The 18,625-nt window shown below is 44.8% G+C and overlaps 1 protein-coding gene across 1 annotated transcript in view; it reads left to right on the forward strand.

The window, feature by feature from the left end:
• Positions 1-18,256, forward strand: part of LOC146856163 (hyaluronidase-like) — a 229,529-nt gene extending 211,273 nt beyond the window's left edge. Inside the window, exon 3 of the mRNA XM_085650706.1 lies at positions 17,879-18,256. Coding sequence (XP_085506832.1) covers positions 17,879-18,256 — 378 coding nt within the window. The remainder of the gene's footprint in view (positions 1-17,878) is intronic.
• The last annotated feature ends 369 nt before the right edge of the window (positions 18,257-18,625 follow it).

The raw sequence follows: 18,625 nt of genomic DNA on the forward strand, positions 1-18,625 counted from the left end.
TAGCTTTTCTGAGGGACCAGTAACATCAGCCACACAGATCGCCTGCCACAGTCAATCACAAATCAGTTGGGAGTGAGAGGGACATTCCTTGTATGGAAAGAGAATGGATACCAACAATTCCTCCAAACTAAAGAAAAGGGGTGAGAAGTGGAGAAAGTATTCCCAGGAACCTCAAAGGGGATGGAAGTGGTAAGGCCTTGTGTTCTTCAAGAGCATATATCAGGATATCATCCAAATATGCCTGGACACCAACGATTCCATGGAAAAGTGTGTCCATCAATTTTTGGAACACACTCCCCGCTGATGCTAGGCCAAATAGGAGACGAAGAAACTTATACACTCCAAATGGAGTCACAAATGTTGTTAAGTCTTGTGAATCCTTTGACAATGAGACCTGGTGGTATGCTGATATCAGGTCAATCAATGAGAACCACCTGGCTCACCCTAGGTTTGCCAGCAGCTCGTGAATTCTGGGCAGTGGGTGGCAATCCACGATTATGTTCTTGTTTAGTGCGCGCAAGTCAGCACAAAGCCTGATCTCATGAGATTTTTTTCATGCGACCACAATGGAAGCCACCCACTGCGAAGAATCGGTGGGAATTATGATCCCTTGGTCACATAAATTTAGTAAGGTGAGTTTAAGGTCTTCACGAACGCTCATGGGAACTGAGCGAACTTTATGTGTTACCGGTTGTGCCCCAGGTATCAGTTTAATATGATGCTCAACACCTTTTACTTTTCCTACATTTTTGCTAAATACAGGTTGAAATTCATCAATGATGTCATTCAAACAATTCATGTCCCCTTCTGATTCTGGGAAATCAATGTTGCATACGGGTAATTACCCCCAACTTAATTGGGTTCTCATCTCCTGCGACTAAATACAACCCCATATGTGTTAAATCTTTACATCAAATTATATTCTTCCCTTTGTCTGCCACATACATTTTTTTTCATTGTCTCCCTCCCAAGACATTGCACAATTCCTGAAAAATATCCCAACATATCGATGTCCTTCTCTCCGAAGGCTTTGGGGTATACATCAGACTTAAGTAATTCTTTATCCTTCCACAATTAAAAAAATGTTGTGTCCCTTAAAATGGTTATCAGTGACCCCGAATCCGCCACAACCTGTAAAGTAATGTTATCAATTGAAGCTGAACATAAAGGACCCTTAATACAATAACTTCCACAATCTAACGTTACAATCACATTGTTCAATGAGTTGGAGCATGCATCAACCCCTGTTTCTATGCTTTGAACATTGACAGTTTTCATAGAATTCCTGCAAACCCCCTGGAAGTGACCTATTTTTCTGCATATCACACATTTACTAATGGCCGGCCATCCAGGAATATTACCAATATGATTCCTAGATCTGCACCTATAACAAAACACAGGTTGTTTCTTTTGTATAAATTTGGTGTTTTTGCACTTAATATTGACAGCTGCTAATGAACACTCATGCTTCAAATCATTGGATTAATTGAATTGATCTCGGTCTTGGTATTATCTTGAATGATCCTACTAGTAATAGTTGATCACTCAATACTCAGAGCCAATTCAATTACCTCTGACAACGGAGGGTTTTTGCAACTTAAAATCCTTTCTTTGATTTTACGAGATGCGCAATTAAACACAAATTGATCCCTAATATAGTTATCAGCTAGCGGACCAAAACCACAAGTGGTAGCTAAAACCCTGAGAGCCGAAATGTACTCCTCCACTTTTTCATCTTCTTTTTGCTTGCGTTTGTAGAAGTTGTGACGTTCTAACGTAATGATGGGTTCCTTATCAAATTGCTTTTTAAGGCGAGTAACAGCCTCCAGATAAACGTTCCATTGGTTATCCCATGAATGAGATGAATGGCGGTGGAATAGGAATAATGCTGTTGAAGATTCTTTGAGCCGCTTGACCAAGGCAACCACACAGTAAAGCAAATTTGCATGCAGGAGAATTATTTATGGCGTCTATAGCTACTAGATGGTTCTCAAAAATTCTGAACCATTCAATCCAGTTGATTGGTGGACTACCCGGCTTACTAAGAAAAGGAGGAGGTTAAGTAATCTGTTGAGTATTCGCAGCCATGGTAGACTCTGTAATACTGGTGATAATGTGGAAAAATTATTGTTATTATTTTATCAGCTGTAATGACGTGCGTGTCGTCGTGGAGAAAACTGTACCATGCAGATAATCGTGGTTTCACATTGACGTGCGTGTCGTTGGTAGGTAATCCGGTGACACGCTGAGAAACAAAGTACAAATCAGCCGCTTGAACTGCGAATAAATTATACACAGAAATGACGTGCTTGTCGTCGAAAGGAAATCAGCAACACACAGAGAAACAAAGTAACAAACAGCCACTTGATCTGCGAGCTGAACTGCTCCACATGAGTTGCGAGCTAAAATGTCCCGTTTCAATATGGCGTCACATAAGGGAAACGTGGTGACGTCAGCTGGGACGGAACAGTTCGATCAAGCTGCATATGTGCTTTAACTCAAGGAAGTTCTCGAGACAGAGGATGTGCGAGCAAAGCTCAGATGAAAATGTACCTTAAGCTGCTTTTCGGGCTGATTACTGGACCTTACCCAACACAGGACGAAGTCCGACCATCGCTGTGAATTCGTAGAAGGAAGGGTAAAAAATTGTGATGTCCATCAGTCCTTTAGATGCAGCACTTCGGTGAAAGGTTGCAGTAAATGCGTGGGTTGATAAGTGGAGCTGTTTGCAGTCGTCGCCAGATGGAATAAATCACTTAGGCAATCTTGATAGTGGGGTGAGGTTTATTTGAAGAATAAAAGTAACTCCACCCATTGCACGAAGCGTCATCTTGGTCGAATGATCGAACGGCAACTGATAAATGCCAATTGAACGTCCTTCCAACAGCGCTCCATGCATGAGACACAATTCAAAGATACACAGTAATATAAAAATTCCACTAGGCATCACGCACCTAACATTCTTGGCATGGCGCGTGATACCGACTAACACATTAGAAGTAAATAGCCCATTACAGGCCTACAAAGGCAAAGGTACCATCAGCCCCTAATAAGAACATCAAAAACGGATCCCCCTTATTTGTAAAATTCTTTATTTGAGTAGGTGGAGTTGCTGCCAGCCTATCACCAGAAAGGAGACCGACTTCAACTCAGGTAGTCAGTGCTTCTAGAAGTAGAATTAAGAACCCAAACTAGATTATCCGTTTTTTATCCTGTAGTATGTCAAATGCTGTAATATGAAATATGTCTTGCTCTATCTCAACTGATAACATCCTTTCTCTTCCTCCAGCCCTCTTTATACTCTGCACTATCCCCATCACCTGCTAAAACCATTATTTGTAGCTACGGAATACTGCCTTCTTTTTGCCCCTGACTGCTAATTGGCCCTGCTGTCTTTTGTTACTGCCAAAAAACAAACATCATCCTACAAAAATACAACACTAGGTATCCCAGCTAACATCATCGACATGACCCCCTGAAAGACAGAAGCTGCCGAGAACAAATTAAAGGACATCATTTTAAGCTTGTATGCCCCCATTGAGTTTTAAAAGTGGTCAGCTCTTGTGAATTTGAGTGTAACATTATTTTGTGATCAGCAGATGCGAAGGCTAGCATTAAGAATTCTTTAGCACCAGATAATACAGCCAACATTTCTGAAATATTGGGAAGAGAAAATCTGAAAACTATTACAACTTTATTTAATGCCCTTAAGCTTACAAACAAGTGTATCTTTCCATCGGATTTGTGAGCAACAACTATAGGAGAAATCCACTCGGTAGCCTTTACTAGTTCTTCCACTACAGCTTTACATAACTTCACCAACTTTTGTCTTACATACTCTTGCACACTCAGTAGTTTCCGTACACGTGAAACTGCAAGTGTTGCCTCTTTATTTAGCTTTATCCTGTGAATTTGTTTTTTCATCAATTACTTGCACCTGAACCTGTGGTTCAACATTTGGCTCTTACTCCCAGATCTTTCTGTACAGTCCATTCTAATATGTCTTCTCCTCTTACTGATACAAAACCCTTAACCACAACATCTCTTCCTTTGTACTTTGTACCAGTGTGAAAATAACATATAATTTTAATCAGCTGACCACAATGTACTGAATCGAATTTGTTAACCAGTTTTTTTTCTAATAGAATATTCAAGTGAAAACTAGAGTCGAACATTAGCTCAGCCTTAGCCCCATTTAACTTTTTAGCTAGACTTTTGGGTTACTAGTGTTTCTGCACTCAACTGCAGAACACTTTCTTCTACTTCTGTCTTTTCTTTTCACATATTTGTTGTTCCTGCATCATACCATGAAAAGACTCTTCTTTCCACATTTGTTGCATTTGGCCTTCACTATTGGACACTTCGAAAATCTCTTATCTGGAATGACATTAACATATTTTTTATTATCAGAATCCCATTTTATCTTCTTCACACAATACATCGTGCATTCTGTTTGGCTACAGTCAAAACTTCACTGGGAGGAGGTTCATCTTCCAGCCAACTTTCCTCCATGCTTTTGTTACAGTTTAACAAAAAATGATCTCCGATTCTCTCATCACACAGTCCACCACACTTGCAAAGAGAAGCTAGTTTTCCTAAAGCAGATACATACTCTTCTACCGCCTCGCCCACCCTGTCTGTACTTTTGCCAAAATTATAGCGGTCAAGCTTAGTGCATACTCTTGGTAGAAGTGAATATCTCCTAAGTGTTTAACCCTCTCACCTCTACTTGATCTAATTCTGGTAGATGTTCTATAATGTGATACCTTTCACACCCCAGACAATGTAAAAGTAGCACTACCTTCCGTTCCAGTCAAATGTTAGGCCCCATACAGCGGCATATTTTTTAAATAACTTTTTCCACTCCCCCCACTAGTCTGCATGATTCCCCAAGTTGTGTCATAAAACTTGGTTGAGGGAGTGACGTTCTACATGCTTGCTGTTAGACCTGGCCAGTATTTGCAGATTTATCACTAAACCTTTTGCCTCCCATTTTTCTGACCCTGTTTTCGTTGGCTATAGGAATCTGGGCACTTTACCACTGCTGGTCAGTGCTAAAGAACATATGTTCTCTGTATAAATTGTAATATGATTGGTTATCCATGATTGGCATATTTTATATACTGGTAAGTCCCTAGTAAAGTGCACTGAGTGTGCTAGGGCATGTAAATCAAATGCTAGTTGTAAACTGCCATGTTGCCCTGGCAGGTGCACCCACTTGCCAGGCCCAAGCCTTCCCTTTCCTCACATGTGTGGCACCCCTAACGTAGGCCCAAAGTACCCCCATAGGCAGGGTGCAGTCCATAGGAAAGGTAGGACATGTACTGGTGTGTGTGACATGTCCTGATAGTGAAATAATGTACATTTCAATTTTCACTATTGAAAATAAGATTGTAGGCTTATTATTGAGGCTGCACTGTAACAATTTTGCATATCTGACTTGCAATAAGGACAAGATGGAAAAATGGAGTTTAGGCTCTCTGAACTCAGAATTTATTAACGTAACTTTGTTGAAGGTGGTTTTTAAATTTTGTGTTTGAAAATGGCACTTTTAGAAAGTGGGCATTTTCTTACTTCCCCATTCAGTGCGCCTCGGACTGTTTGTGTATTCAGCGTCTGGTGTTAGAGTGACAGGAGCTGGAAACGTGCATTCACTCTAGACAGTCACTAAGGTGGTTGAGGTGTGCCCTGCTTGCCTGGGTGACTCATTGCTTGGCTGAATAGACCTGGTCTGCATTTAGAGTGGTGGGAGGAGTTTCGCTTGCACCTGAATAGGCTATGTCTCCTTTTAACAATGATGTCCCCACCCCCTGTGGTCATGCTGCACTAGGGAGAACAGGACTGGTTTGGACTGGGTTCGGAGACCGTTGCCACATTGAGAACAATACCAAAATGGGGTATTAGTATTGGACTTAAAGCCCTCAAGAGACTAGATTACTTCAAGAAACAAGAGGGCCCTATCATGAAGAAGAGCAGAAGGACTGTGTGTGGACTGCTGCCTTTTCTGTGCGAGAGGTGGGTTGGCCAGCAGTTGCTGCTTCTATCTGTGGTGAAGGAAAAGGACTGACTCTTTTTGCCCTGCCACAGAATCCTGCTTGTGATGAACTCTCTGAGGGCCTGTGTGTGCTGGCCTCCTGCTCTGGAAAACTCAGGGACATCAAGGTTTCTGTGTGCTGTGCCCTACAAGGTTTACTTTGGGCACAGCTCTGGTTAATGTGCTCCACCAGCTTTACTTTCCCGTGCTCTACCAGCTTTACTTTGGCAGAGCTCCGTGTGCTCTGCAACCGTTACCTTCACAGAGCTTTGTGTGCTTTGCAGGTGCTCTGTGTAGTTTACTCTCGCCAGCACGCTGTGTGTCTGGCTCTACTACAGCACTGTGTGCTTTACTGCCTGAAAGCTCGGTGGTCTCCCTGTTCTGTGCCATCAGGAAGGAGCAGCCTGCCTGGGGCACTGCCTGTACACTGCCTGGGTCCTGTGTCTGGGCCCAAAATACTCCTGCTACGCAGGAAAACCCTAGATCCCTGTGCGGCCGCGCCACCAACTCCTCAGGGCAGTAGGTGTTGCCTAGCAACCTCCCGATGTGAGGAAGCGAAGCCATGGATCACCACAGCCGTGCCTAGCAGGCCGCCGGACCGCCTGTGCACCACGAGGGTGTGCTCCAGTAACCAGGAGGTTTGCCACCTCTTCTTTGGGGAAGGAAACCCCTTGCACCTCCTACTCCATGCAGCAGGGGCGCTGACCTGAGGAATCTGCTGTTCCTGGCCAGGGGACCGGGTCAGAGCCTTTTCCCCCCTCTACTTGGCATCTTCCAGCTCTCACCACAGTGCCGTGGTAACGCGCGCAGCCACCAGTAGGAGAGAGAGGGGGCACAATCAAGCCACCTCATGGTAGTGCTAGCAACCGGTGGTAAACCTGAGTTGCTCCAGCCTCAATTTAGGCTGCATTGTGAGGGTCAGGCCGGTTGCGACTAGCTGGTATTTGGCCGCACGCTCAGCTGGGTTGCATGGCCCCGAAGGCATTTAATTACAAATTGATTTCTGTGCGAAGTGCTCCAGTACACTGAAAGTGATGCTTTGTTTGTCTAATTGACATATGTGCATTGTTATCAGTCTTGGGCACTCTAAGGTCTGTCTGTTTTCTAATGGCCCTGAAGCATTCATGCAATATAAAAACATGTTTACCCTGTGGAGGATGCTTTATAAAGTGTGCATTCCTACCAGTAGCTACTTGTTGCACTAACTTTGATGGTAGGCATAATGTTTTCAGTATGGTGTTCAATTATAGGTATTTAAATACTGCACTAATAGGTATGTTATCACAATTGCCTCATGGCGAAGGAATGTATGACATAGACAGTATATATGTCTTTATGTTATTGCCCTACATGTGATATGATGACAATTGCCTGGTTGGCAAAGTCATTTATGATCTATGTATTGTTATGAGCATTGCCTAGTGGCAAAGTGAATTATGTGATTGTGGTCTTTTGTGTATATATTTATAACACGATTGATATTATTTTATACCACTGTGTGGAGTCTCTTTTTGTGGTGTGCCTATTGTGTCACTGGTGTGTGTGTGTTGTGCGAACGCTTTACACATTGCCTCTGGGATAAGCCTGACTGTTCTGTCATGCTACCAAGGGGGTGAGCAGGGGTTATCTTGTGTGTGTAGCTCTCTTACCCTGACCATAGTGTTGGGTTCTGCCTGGCTTAGGTGCATACTCTAGCCAACCAGAAACCCCATTTCTAACACTTGCAAACTACACATAAAAGCAAAGATGACCTTCAAAAGCAGCAAAATTGGTAATATTCACAATGAATAAAATGTAAATCCAAACCATCTTTCTTAATGCTACGACTCTGCAAAGTCTTTGCGCCTGTACATAGTTCAGATATAATCACCTGCAAAATGTTAGTTATATATAAAACAGATGAACTCCAACATGCAACGCGACAGTTTTCTTCTTTTACCTCACGTGCTGTTAAAAGGTTTCTATTAATTTAGTAGGAATGTGTATTAGGTCAACAAAACTTCATGATACCGAGACTGAATCTTCTTATATCATCAGTAATACCAGTTCGGCTAGCTCACAGTACTGCATCTAAACTCCTAAACCTCCAGAGTTATAGATGTTGTTGGTAACCTCAAACATCACCACTCCCATTCCCAAGGAAGTCATGCAAATAAATCTAACACTTTTGGTTGTCACTTTTGCATGCCTAAAGTTTCACAAAGAAAAGAAGCAATTATACATTTTCAAATGTTTATTGAAAAGATCTAGTCCGTGTAAATAAAACATGAACTATGATTATTAGAAAGATGAGACAAATCATTGTTATAAACATTATCAGAATGGTGAAAAACACACACAATCCAACAATGTTAATTGTTTCCAATGTTAGTCCTATCTATCACTAATATCCCTACACTAGCGATAGTGCCAGACCCTTTTGAAATGATCTAACCCCAAACCTTGGTGTAATGTCTCAGGAAGCCGTCCTCGGTGCATTAACAAAAAACTCCCGTCTGAGTTTGCAGTCCTGCACACTTATGCTTGTGCGGCTATCTTCCTTCTTAGGGTGAAGGTCAGGGCCTGCAGAACTGCATCTCAGTCACAGCTCACAGCAGCTTCCATGATAACTGAGGTGTGAAGTGCCTCTCCCCAAACTCAACACAGATGCTCTTTAAATAGTAAAACACCAGCCTTAACTAATTCTGCTAGAGAAGCAGAATAACATTGTTAGTTAGTCTGAAGGTAAAGAGTAGCCTCCTATGAGTACATAACAAATCACGGACACTGCGTTCTAGTATGTTTCCCTGGAACTAACTGTGCAGACTACAAAACAACATTTACCAAAATGAAATGTGTGAGTGACCTTTTCTAGTGTTAATGAAAAAGATGTTCAAATCACCATCTAACAAAATATGCTAAGTCATTAAAAGGACTCTAAAAGTGGAAGCTAAATATAATCTCTTTAACACTGCAAATCTTCATAAGCTCCAGCAAATAAAACAAGAGTGCACTGCTTCTATCACTTCTGCTAATGTTCAATGACAACTTGCCACAATTGTATCCTTTTCCAGGGGCTGCTCCTCCATTTGAGCATTGGAGCTTTGCCCCACAAGCCCCAGAACTGAAAAATAAAATAGTAATGAAGTTTATTTATTACCATTTTATTCTTCAGCAACCCATCCCGAACTAAGTGTCAGAACTGGGTGGGGCCAGTGCTACTGAGTGGCAACAGCAGGGAGTTGTGTGCTTTTAATTTAAAATGTGAATGTCTCTTTGGCCGGCCGTCTTGGGATGGCCAGCCAGACATGTGCATTTTAAACCTCTCTAACCTAGCTGTCTTAGACAGCTGGGTTAGAGAAAGTGCAGACCTCAAATGTTCTTAGGGGCGCTGAGAGAGCCTGGTCTATCCAATCCTGGCACTGCTCTCATGCTGTGAGAACAGCACCAGGATTGGGTAGTGCAATTCTATGCACCCAGAGCTGTCAGAAAACGTTCAAGGAAGGAGTGCCCCCGCCTCACCACCATTGGTACATGCCAGCTGTCACTGTTCTTTTTCTAAAGTCTCACGGCGTGCTATGTACAATTCAAGTACACATCGACTTTCAGTCGCATCCTGCTGCATCTGAATGCATCCTTTCCTTCCACTCAGTACCACAGACAAGCACCCTGTACCGCTACATGGCCTCTCACATCCACAGACTCCCAGCGAAGACACAGTGTAGAAAACAAACAGATCGCTTGCATTATTGCATTATTTTTTTTAATGGTCTGAGGTACTCTTGTATGCAGTGAAAATTGAGCTGAATTGCTCTTTGAACATGCACATCAAGTTATACTCTCTTTGAGTCACTGTTAACCAAAAAGCGCCGCTCACTTGCAGTCTTTTTTAGAAATTGCAATGACAAATGCTGGAAGTGGTATCCATTTTTTAAAAGTCATAAAACATCCCCAAACACTAACCACACCATCAGTACCTTAATATGCACAGATTTAATGGGAAAAGTGATTACATGCACTGTAAGGGTACAGCATGTTGAGCTGCCATTTATAAAGGCCATTGCCAGTGAGAGAACGGTTGATTTCTAATAAATCTAGGAATCCGAAGAGTTGAAGTACAGACATAATGATGAAGTACCCCTACCACCTCAACTCCAACAACCTCATGACAAATAAACAAAGGCTTCACCCTAGTATAGACTACATTCTTGAATGGAATTTACCAGCAGAGTAAGTCCAGGACTGGAAACAAGCATCGTAGGACCGAATTCGAGCTTTCAGCCCTCATCAGCCAGGTTAGCTTGACTCCAGTGGCATGGAGAGCGCGGGACCCACGTCTGGGCATACCCGTGCCACTCGGGGTGACAAATGCAAAAAGAACAATTGATGAACCGAATGCAGAACAATGTCAAACATTCACCCCAGTACAGAAATCTGGGCCTAAATCTATTGCTTTTTTGCTCAACATGCCATTCCAATTTGGACCCAGCCGTATGCAAATCAGTCTAGACCCTGCACCCAATGGGAACAGTCCAGCCCGAACTGCCAGGCCAGGTCCTCCCTGGACTGGAAACAGGCATTGTAGGACCGGTTTCGAGCTTTCAGCCCTCATCAGCCAGGATAGCTTGACTCCAGTGGCATGGAGGGCATGGGACCCACGTCTGGGCATACCCGTCCCACTCGGGGGAAAATGCAAAAAGAACAATAGATGGACAGAATGCAGAACAATGTCATACATTCACCCCAGTACAGAGATCTGGGCCTAAATCCATCTTTTTTTGCTCACCATGCCATTACAGTTTGGACCCAGCCATATGCAAATCAGTTTTGACCCTGCGCCCAATGGGAACAGTCCAGCCCAAACTGCCAGGCCAGGTCGTCCCTGGACTGGAAACAAGCATTGTAGGACTGGTTTTGGGCTTTCAGCCCTCATCAGCCAGGATAGCTTGACTCCAGTGGCATGGAGAGCACAGGACCCACGTCTGGGCATGCCCGTTCCACTCGGGGTGACAAATGTAAAAAGAACAATTGATGGACAAAATGCAGAACAATGTCATACATTCACCCCAGTACAGAGATCTGTACTGGCGGGCTGGTGGTCCGGTGCAGCAGGTCCCACTAGAGGAGCCTCCTTGGTTTTCTGCTGTGGGTTGTGGAGGCAGCTGGGCTAGGCCTGGTAAGGCTTGTGACCTTGCAGTGGGGATTTCCGTGAGGACAAGTCTGTTGCGCTTTCTCCAGTGTCCCCTACGTGGTAGATTGGTGCGGCCGTGATCCCGTGCCCAGCCGAATCCTAACCAGTCTCCTTGCGGTGGCTGTGACAAGAGTTTGCGATGGGAAAGAATAAGCCTAACGCCTCGAGCCAGAACAGAGCACCATGGACCAATATGCCATGTCTGCAAGTGGCAGTTCCCCATCTGGCCCAATCCCAGACAATGCAGCTTTGTTTGCGGCCATCACTGAGGCGAGAGACATGCTGGAGTCTAAGATCGGCGCAGTAGGCACAAAAGTCTCCTTCTTACGTCAGGACCCTGAAGAAAGCTGTGGATCAGATCACTGAAGCTGAGACGAGAGTGTCCACGGTAGAAGACAATGTTACGACCCTCCAGCAGTGTGCCAATAAATTTACGGCCTTCTCTCAAGAATTAGCCACACAGGCGGAGGATGCAGAAGGTCACGCACGGCGCAATAACTTACGCTTTGTTGGTTTTCTAGAAGACTGTGAGGGTAACTATACAAACCACTTCCTTACCTCGTGGCTCAAGGATCTGCTGCCTGTCAAACTGCTCTCCATGTGCTTAATTGTCGATAGAGCTCATGGGGCGCTCACTTGGAGGCCGCCTTCTGGAGAGGCTCCTCGGCCGGTTATCGCCAGGCTGCTCATTTATGCGGACAGAGATGCAGTGTTTCAGTTTGCACAATCGCACAGGGATACACTCATCTTTGACTCCAAGCCCATAATGATCTTCCTGGACTATACCTGCTTGGTACAGCAGCAGCAGCAATCTTTCACGGCAGTGAAAAAGCATCTACAAGACCTGAATGTCTCATACATGCTGCTATATCCGGCCAGACTCTGGGTGGTGTATAATTCTAAGACATTCTTCTTTGACTCACCTGAAGCGGTCTCTGGTTGGTATGATGAGTGGATGCATTTGAAACTTCATTCCCCACCGCTGCTGGAATCTGACTCCTCCAGAAGCTCACAAACGAATAGACCACCTAGAACGAAATCCAAGCCACGACACTGTTCTGGGTCGACACGACGATCATCCACCTCTGACCGCATGCCTTGATTACCTTACGCTAGCATGGTTACCAATGGACTGCAGTTGACTTGGAGCAGTTCAAAACTAACCTGTCTATCCGGCACCGGGTAGAGGTGGATGCGTTCCACTATGGTTGAACTGACCCGGACATGGGTACCCCACTGTTAAGGTTCTACGGGCTGTTGGGATCCATTAGAGGAAGGGTTTTAGGATCTATGTTCAGGGTCCTGGGCAATTCTCTACCGAGACAAATGCTCTGATTTCCTGGGGGTATCGGGGGGAGGGGTGAGGGTCGGTAAGGGTGTTGTTCGGGTTTAGAGTTTCGTAGTTTTTTTCTATTTCTTCACACACGCAGACACGTGTCCCACTCTCCACCAGGCAGGCCAGTCTATCTGGCTCCAATACCGTACATATGGCTTCCCAGCCAGTAACTTCCCACATGACTGAATTAACCGCAGTAACATGGAATGTCCGAGGGCTGCTTAATAAAATAAAGTGAGGGGTCATTCTAAGACAGGCCAAACGTTATGGAGTTGATGTCCTTCTCTTGCAGGAGACTCACCTCTTGGGTAATAAGGCCCCATGCCTGGCCCGGTTTAGGTATCAACAGGTGTATCGTGCAGGATTCACTACGGTTTCTCGGGGAACAGCCATTCTGATTCAGCGCCGTGTTCCGTACCTCCACATTGAACACTGGGCAGATCCTGGAAGCCGATATGTCCTTTTGACAGGTACACTCTATGGGGAACCACTGAACATGGGCAGTATCTATGCACCCCCACCTCTGGGAAACGCATTTGTTGACGTCATCACTCGCCAGTGGGGCGAACTTCCAGAGGGCCTATCTCTTCTGGGAGGCGACTGGAACAACACTATGGCACCTCCTGATAGGAGCGGTGAAGCTTGTGTAGGTTCTACAGCCCCGACTTCTAAACTGTTGTTGCTTGCTTAGATGTTGGGGTGGGCAGATTTATGGCAAGAATACCATCCCACTGAGACAGGCTACACGGATATATCCATGGCTCCATGCCCCGCCTAGATTATCTATTTAAACCACACACCTATATCCACAGGTTTTCCCAGGTTTCCCACCTCCCCAGAGGGTTGTCAGATCATTCCCCAGTCAGGGCGACACTCCACTTGTACGCACAGACGCCCTTCTTTCGGTGGCGGATGTCCCATTGACACCTCCGAGATCCTGACTATCAAGAGTGCCTGACCGGTGCACTTCAAGAGTACCTAACCATTTACACTGACTCCACTTCGATCAAGGAGGCCCTATAGGAGGCATGCAAGGCTACACGCCGTGGGGTGGACATTAGTTACAGGACAAATGACAAGCGTAAGCGCTCTGCCCAGAGGACGGAGCTGGAAGATCAATGTCCATTACTCGAGGCGCAATACACATCGGACCCGAGTCTTACCCTTTATTGTAATCTTTCACAACGGCTACACCAACACCTTATAGACGAGGCTAAGGATATATGTTTGGCATCTCAACACCGAATATACCAGTGGGGGGACAAATCGAGCAAAATGTTACATAGACTCTGTCAGGCAGGTAACACCCCAGCCGTGGTCCCAACCATTAAAGTTAGTGACGGTGTTTTGCATTCATCCCCCGCAGCGGTTACCGAATTTGCACATTACTTCACCACACTATACACACAGAGGGAACAGCTCTCGGAGGACCTCATAGCAGAATTAATTTGCGATATTCCCCCCGGAGATTGACTGATCAAATGCGGGATCACTTGGATTTCCCCATTACGGTGGATGACTTAACAGCGGCGTTATCTACGATGCAGCCCGGTCGGCCCCCAGGTCCCAACGGGTTCCCCATAGAAATTCTTCATTCTCATATTTCTGGGTTAGGTCCACATATGTTGGACACAATACATGAGGCCCTTGACATGAAATCTTTGCCCCGGGACTGGTGTCAGGCGGATATAGTTTTCTTTTTAAAACTAGGCTGTACTCCAGACGAGCCATCCTCCTACAGCCCTATTTCCCTAATTAATTTTGAACCCTAACTCCTGGGGAAGGTTTTAGCAGATCGCCTGTGGACCTGCATTAAAGAGCTGGTCCACTTGGATCAATCTGGCTTTATGCCACATCGAGCTACCCGCCACAATATTTGCCGGGTCCATAACGCTATGGCGTAGGCCCCTGAGCTGGGACATCCCGCCGTCATACTCCTTGCAGATATAGATCAGGCCTTTGATTCCTTGAGCTGGGAGTATCTATTCCAGCTTCTGGAGGCTAGTAATTTTGGCCCGCGTTTTCGGGCATACGTACGCCTGCTGTATACTAAACCTATGGCTTGGGTCTGTGTTGCCGGTCAGTGCTCTCCTCCTTTCCCCATTGGCCACGGCACACGTCAGGGTTGCCCCCTGTCTCTACTCCTATTCACCTAGGCGGTAGAACTCCTGGCGATATGGGTTTGCCGTGATTCGGTGCTCCGGGGTTTCGACTGGCCCAACTCGCAACCAGATCGTATAGCACTATATGCCGACGATGTTTTATTTTTCATGACCGACCCATGGATATCGGGCCCACGCATTTTACAAATTCTTCGAGTCTTTGGCCAGACCACCGGCCTCCTTACGCACCCCTCCAAATCTGTATTATTCACATTCTGCGGGCAGCATGGTAGAGGTACATGGGCATCTCAGCTTAGACATGCTACGGATGGCTTCCAATATCTGGGGGTATATGTTTCTCCCTGCCCCAAGTCGTCCTGGATGAGTAATATCAATCCCCTTTTTGCTCGGCTTCAGGAAGAGACCTCCACATGGTCTTCCCTATCTCTCTTGTTGTATGGACGTTTGGCAATTTTCAAAATGGTATCTCTCTTCAGGATGCTTTATCAACTCGAAAATGTTAAGTATTATATTCTATGGTCCTGGTTCATGCAAATAAATACTATACTTCATAAATTCCTCAGGTGGAGGTGCGGTACGAGTAGCTCTGCAGACATGTATATAATCTACATACTGTGGAGGTATTGCTGCTGCCGATGTATACTCCTATTACGCGGCCTCTCATCTCCTGGTCATAAACAACTGGAAGTACAATACGCCTACAGACCCGACGTATGCCCTGGAACACGCTGTAATGACAGGGACTCCTCTCCTACGGTTGTTATACAGCACGCAGAAACTTGATTCTCTGCCCCAGGCTAGTAGAACGACGATCCGGTTATGGAGATATGTGGTCTGCTGTATGAGATTGAGGGGGCGCCTGACCCAGGCTATGCCATTGTTGCAGGGTAATTACCTGCGCCAGGTGACAGCTTTGAGGGGGTTCCACAAGTAGGATCTCATTGGCATCTCTACTCTAGGAGATGTCATGCGAGGCACAACATTAAAATATTTCCAGCAGCTCCAGGAAGAGTTCCAACTTCATAAAACCCAATTCTATAAATATCTCCAGTTCCACCACCCGCTCACTACAATGATTCAACACATAGATGACCTCCCTGAATTTCACCTACTGGAGGCCGCCTTAATATGGGGGACCTGGGTGCCCACAAAATAAGGCAGGTTTATCAAACACTGACTACACATGCCACCACGACCCTCCATAAGACCAGGAAGGCATGGCAAGATGACATCCCTGAACTGACTGATGACGATTGGGCAGAAGCTATCGCCAGTCCTAGGGGCGCTGCGGTGTCCTCTAGATCCCGTCTTATCCAATTTAAATTTGTGCATAGGGTATACTATACACGCCTTCGCCTTTGGAGGATGGGAGTTATAGCTTCCCCACTGAGCCTACATTGTGACAGGGAGGAGGGATCATATTTTCACACGGTGTGGGGCCGGCCTGCAATACATCGCTTCTGGTGCAGGGTTCAGACTTGCCTCATGGAGGTACTATCATGGGACCTCCCGCTGCATCCTCTGCTGTTCCTCCTTCATAGCACTGAAGATATAGGGGGGATCCAGTACAAGCAACACTTACTTTTCCTAGCGCTCACGATTGCCAAGCGGGATATCGCTCAGCTTTGGAAAGGAACTTTCCCACCGACAATGGGGAAATGGTGTGGGGCACTTGACACTTGCATGGGGGCAGAAATAGCAGTCTTCCAGGCACGGGGATGCCCACAAAAGCACAGGAAAATGTGGTCTAGATGGGCTACCTACCGGGGTATAGATCTTCCCACTCTTCCCTTGCTAACCCCTTAAGAATCTGCCTCTATTTGTTGTTAATGGCCATTTCATACGATATTATGTCTGACTTGTATTTTCATTGTGTACATGTTGTCAATAATATTTGCCAATGCTGGGGGGGTGGGACAGTCAGCGTAAAGTTTTGGTTTTTACATATGTTCTGCTCGCAAAGTGTATCCTACAGGTATCCCGATTTATGTGACATACTATCATCCTGTATGCGATTGATGTATGTCAGATACTCACTGGCGAGGTACTTCAAAAATTCAATAAAACATGTTTTTAAAAAAAAACAATTGACAGAATAGCATCATCAGGTTACTAAGGTGAACTTCAGGCTTACAAAAATAGTGGAACAGGACTCTGATGTGCCGAAAGCAGCTATCTAGTCATGAGCCTTCTCTTGTGGTAGAATTGCTTCTAAAAACCTCTACATCTTTCAGAAGCTGCTATAGATCAGTCCTCTGACCAGAGCCATATTTAGAATTCAGTTCCTTTCCCTTCTCACCAGATGTGACATTTAGTCTACTGTTGGACCTCAAACGACCTCAAATGTGTGAGTCTCACTCATAATTAGTGAGACTTAAGATTTCTGCTATATCAGATGCTTAAAAAAACATAAAATGGTTTACATAATTTATCATGATACCGAAGAGCTGTGAAGGTATCAAAAGGTGGTTTGCAGCGCTTTACAAAATGATGTACAAATCGCCTTCATTAATAAATATTTGCAGGGGTCCCAGGAGATGAACTTACAATCACTGGGCTGTATCACATATAGTTAGCACGTCAGCTATATTTTTGGGCTGAGGGGTGTCTTAGGTACTTAAAGAGAAAGACCAGCTCTTCCTTAGAAAGTGGTACATGGAAATCTTCTAAAATATCTTTGAAAGAAAGTAATGCTTTTGGATGGAAATGTGGTGGCATTTGTTTACAGATCAAAAAGAAATTACTAAATAACTTACACAAAAGCAATATCACAACATATTTAAAACATAATAGGGCACAACTCTTCTAAGCAGACTGAACACAACAACACGATCACAATAAAACAGATCACAGATCACAGTGCATTAATGCAGCAAAAAAAACACAGCAGCACAAAACACATCACCACCACAACAAAATGCCACACAACAAATGTACACAAACGTTCGTAACACGTTATCACCTCCAGATTCCTGTTTTCATAATATGGTGGAAAAAGATGTTTGGAGCAAGTGACTGCCTTACATTTACAACTATAGACATTAAATAGCCCCAGTCAAAAATGCTGTTTAATACACTGCTCTGCCTTTTAGAATGACAAGCAACCTAATGTGGAGCGTTTTCAAAAATACATTACTCCTGCTCATTAAAAAACAATATGAAACTGATGCACGTTCAACAGTTTATTAATTGAGCTTATTGTTTCTGTTTTACAGGAGACGTGCCAAACTCTGGACAAATATTTGAGGGATGTATTAAATCCTTATATCATAAATGTGACGCTGGCAACAAAAATGTGCAGCGAACTGCTATGTGGGGGCAAAGCAGCCTGTGCCAGGAAGTCATGGAATACCAACGATTACCTGCACCTGAATCCACAGATTTTCGAAATAAAAACAGAGGCATCTGGGAACTATTCGGTCATTGGCCAGCCAACTGCAGAAGAGGTCCAGAGACTGGACGAGAAATTTATGTGTAACTGCTACACGGGTAGTGACTGTAAGCAGGAAGCAAACCTGAACCGTATCTCAGAAGTCTCCATCTGCACTACCCAAGACATCTGCATCAAGGCAGGTGCTATAGGACACCCATGATCAAAACGCATGCCTATAGTGAGCAGTCATGCATATTTTGCAAATGTAGGTATAGTTTGAACTGCTGATAAACTACTTCTCATGGCTAAGGTTCATATTTGCCTGGTTTGCATAGACTGCACCATTGTTTTGAAAGCCTAGGGGGAGATTCTGAAACATTGGGGCATATTTACAAGCCCTTAACGCCTCCAGAGCATCACTTTTTCTAATGCTCTGGTGGCGTAGCGTAAATCCCCATATTTACAAGGTGGTGCTAAGCCATTTAGCGTGACTTAATGCCACCTTGTAAATATGCCCTTTTCCGCCACAAAAAATCGTAATTTTTGTGGGAAAGTTGTGTAAAGTAACACTGGGCAGGTAGCTCCGCTC

Source organism: Triturus cristatus, chromosome 4_1, assembly GCF_964204655.1.
Source record: "Triturus cristatus chromosome 4_1, aTriCri1.1, whole genome shotgun sequence".
In the NCBI taxonomy this organism is placed as follows: domain Eukaryota; kingdom Metazoa; phylum Chordata; class Amphibia; order Caudata; family Salamandridae; genus Triturus; species Triturus cristatus.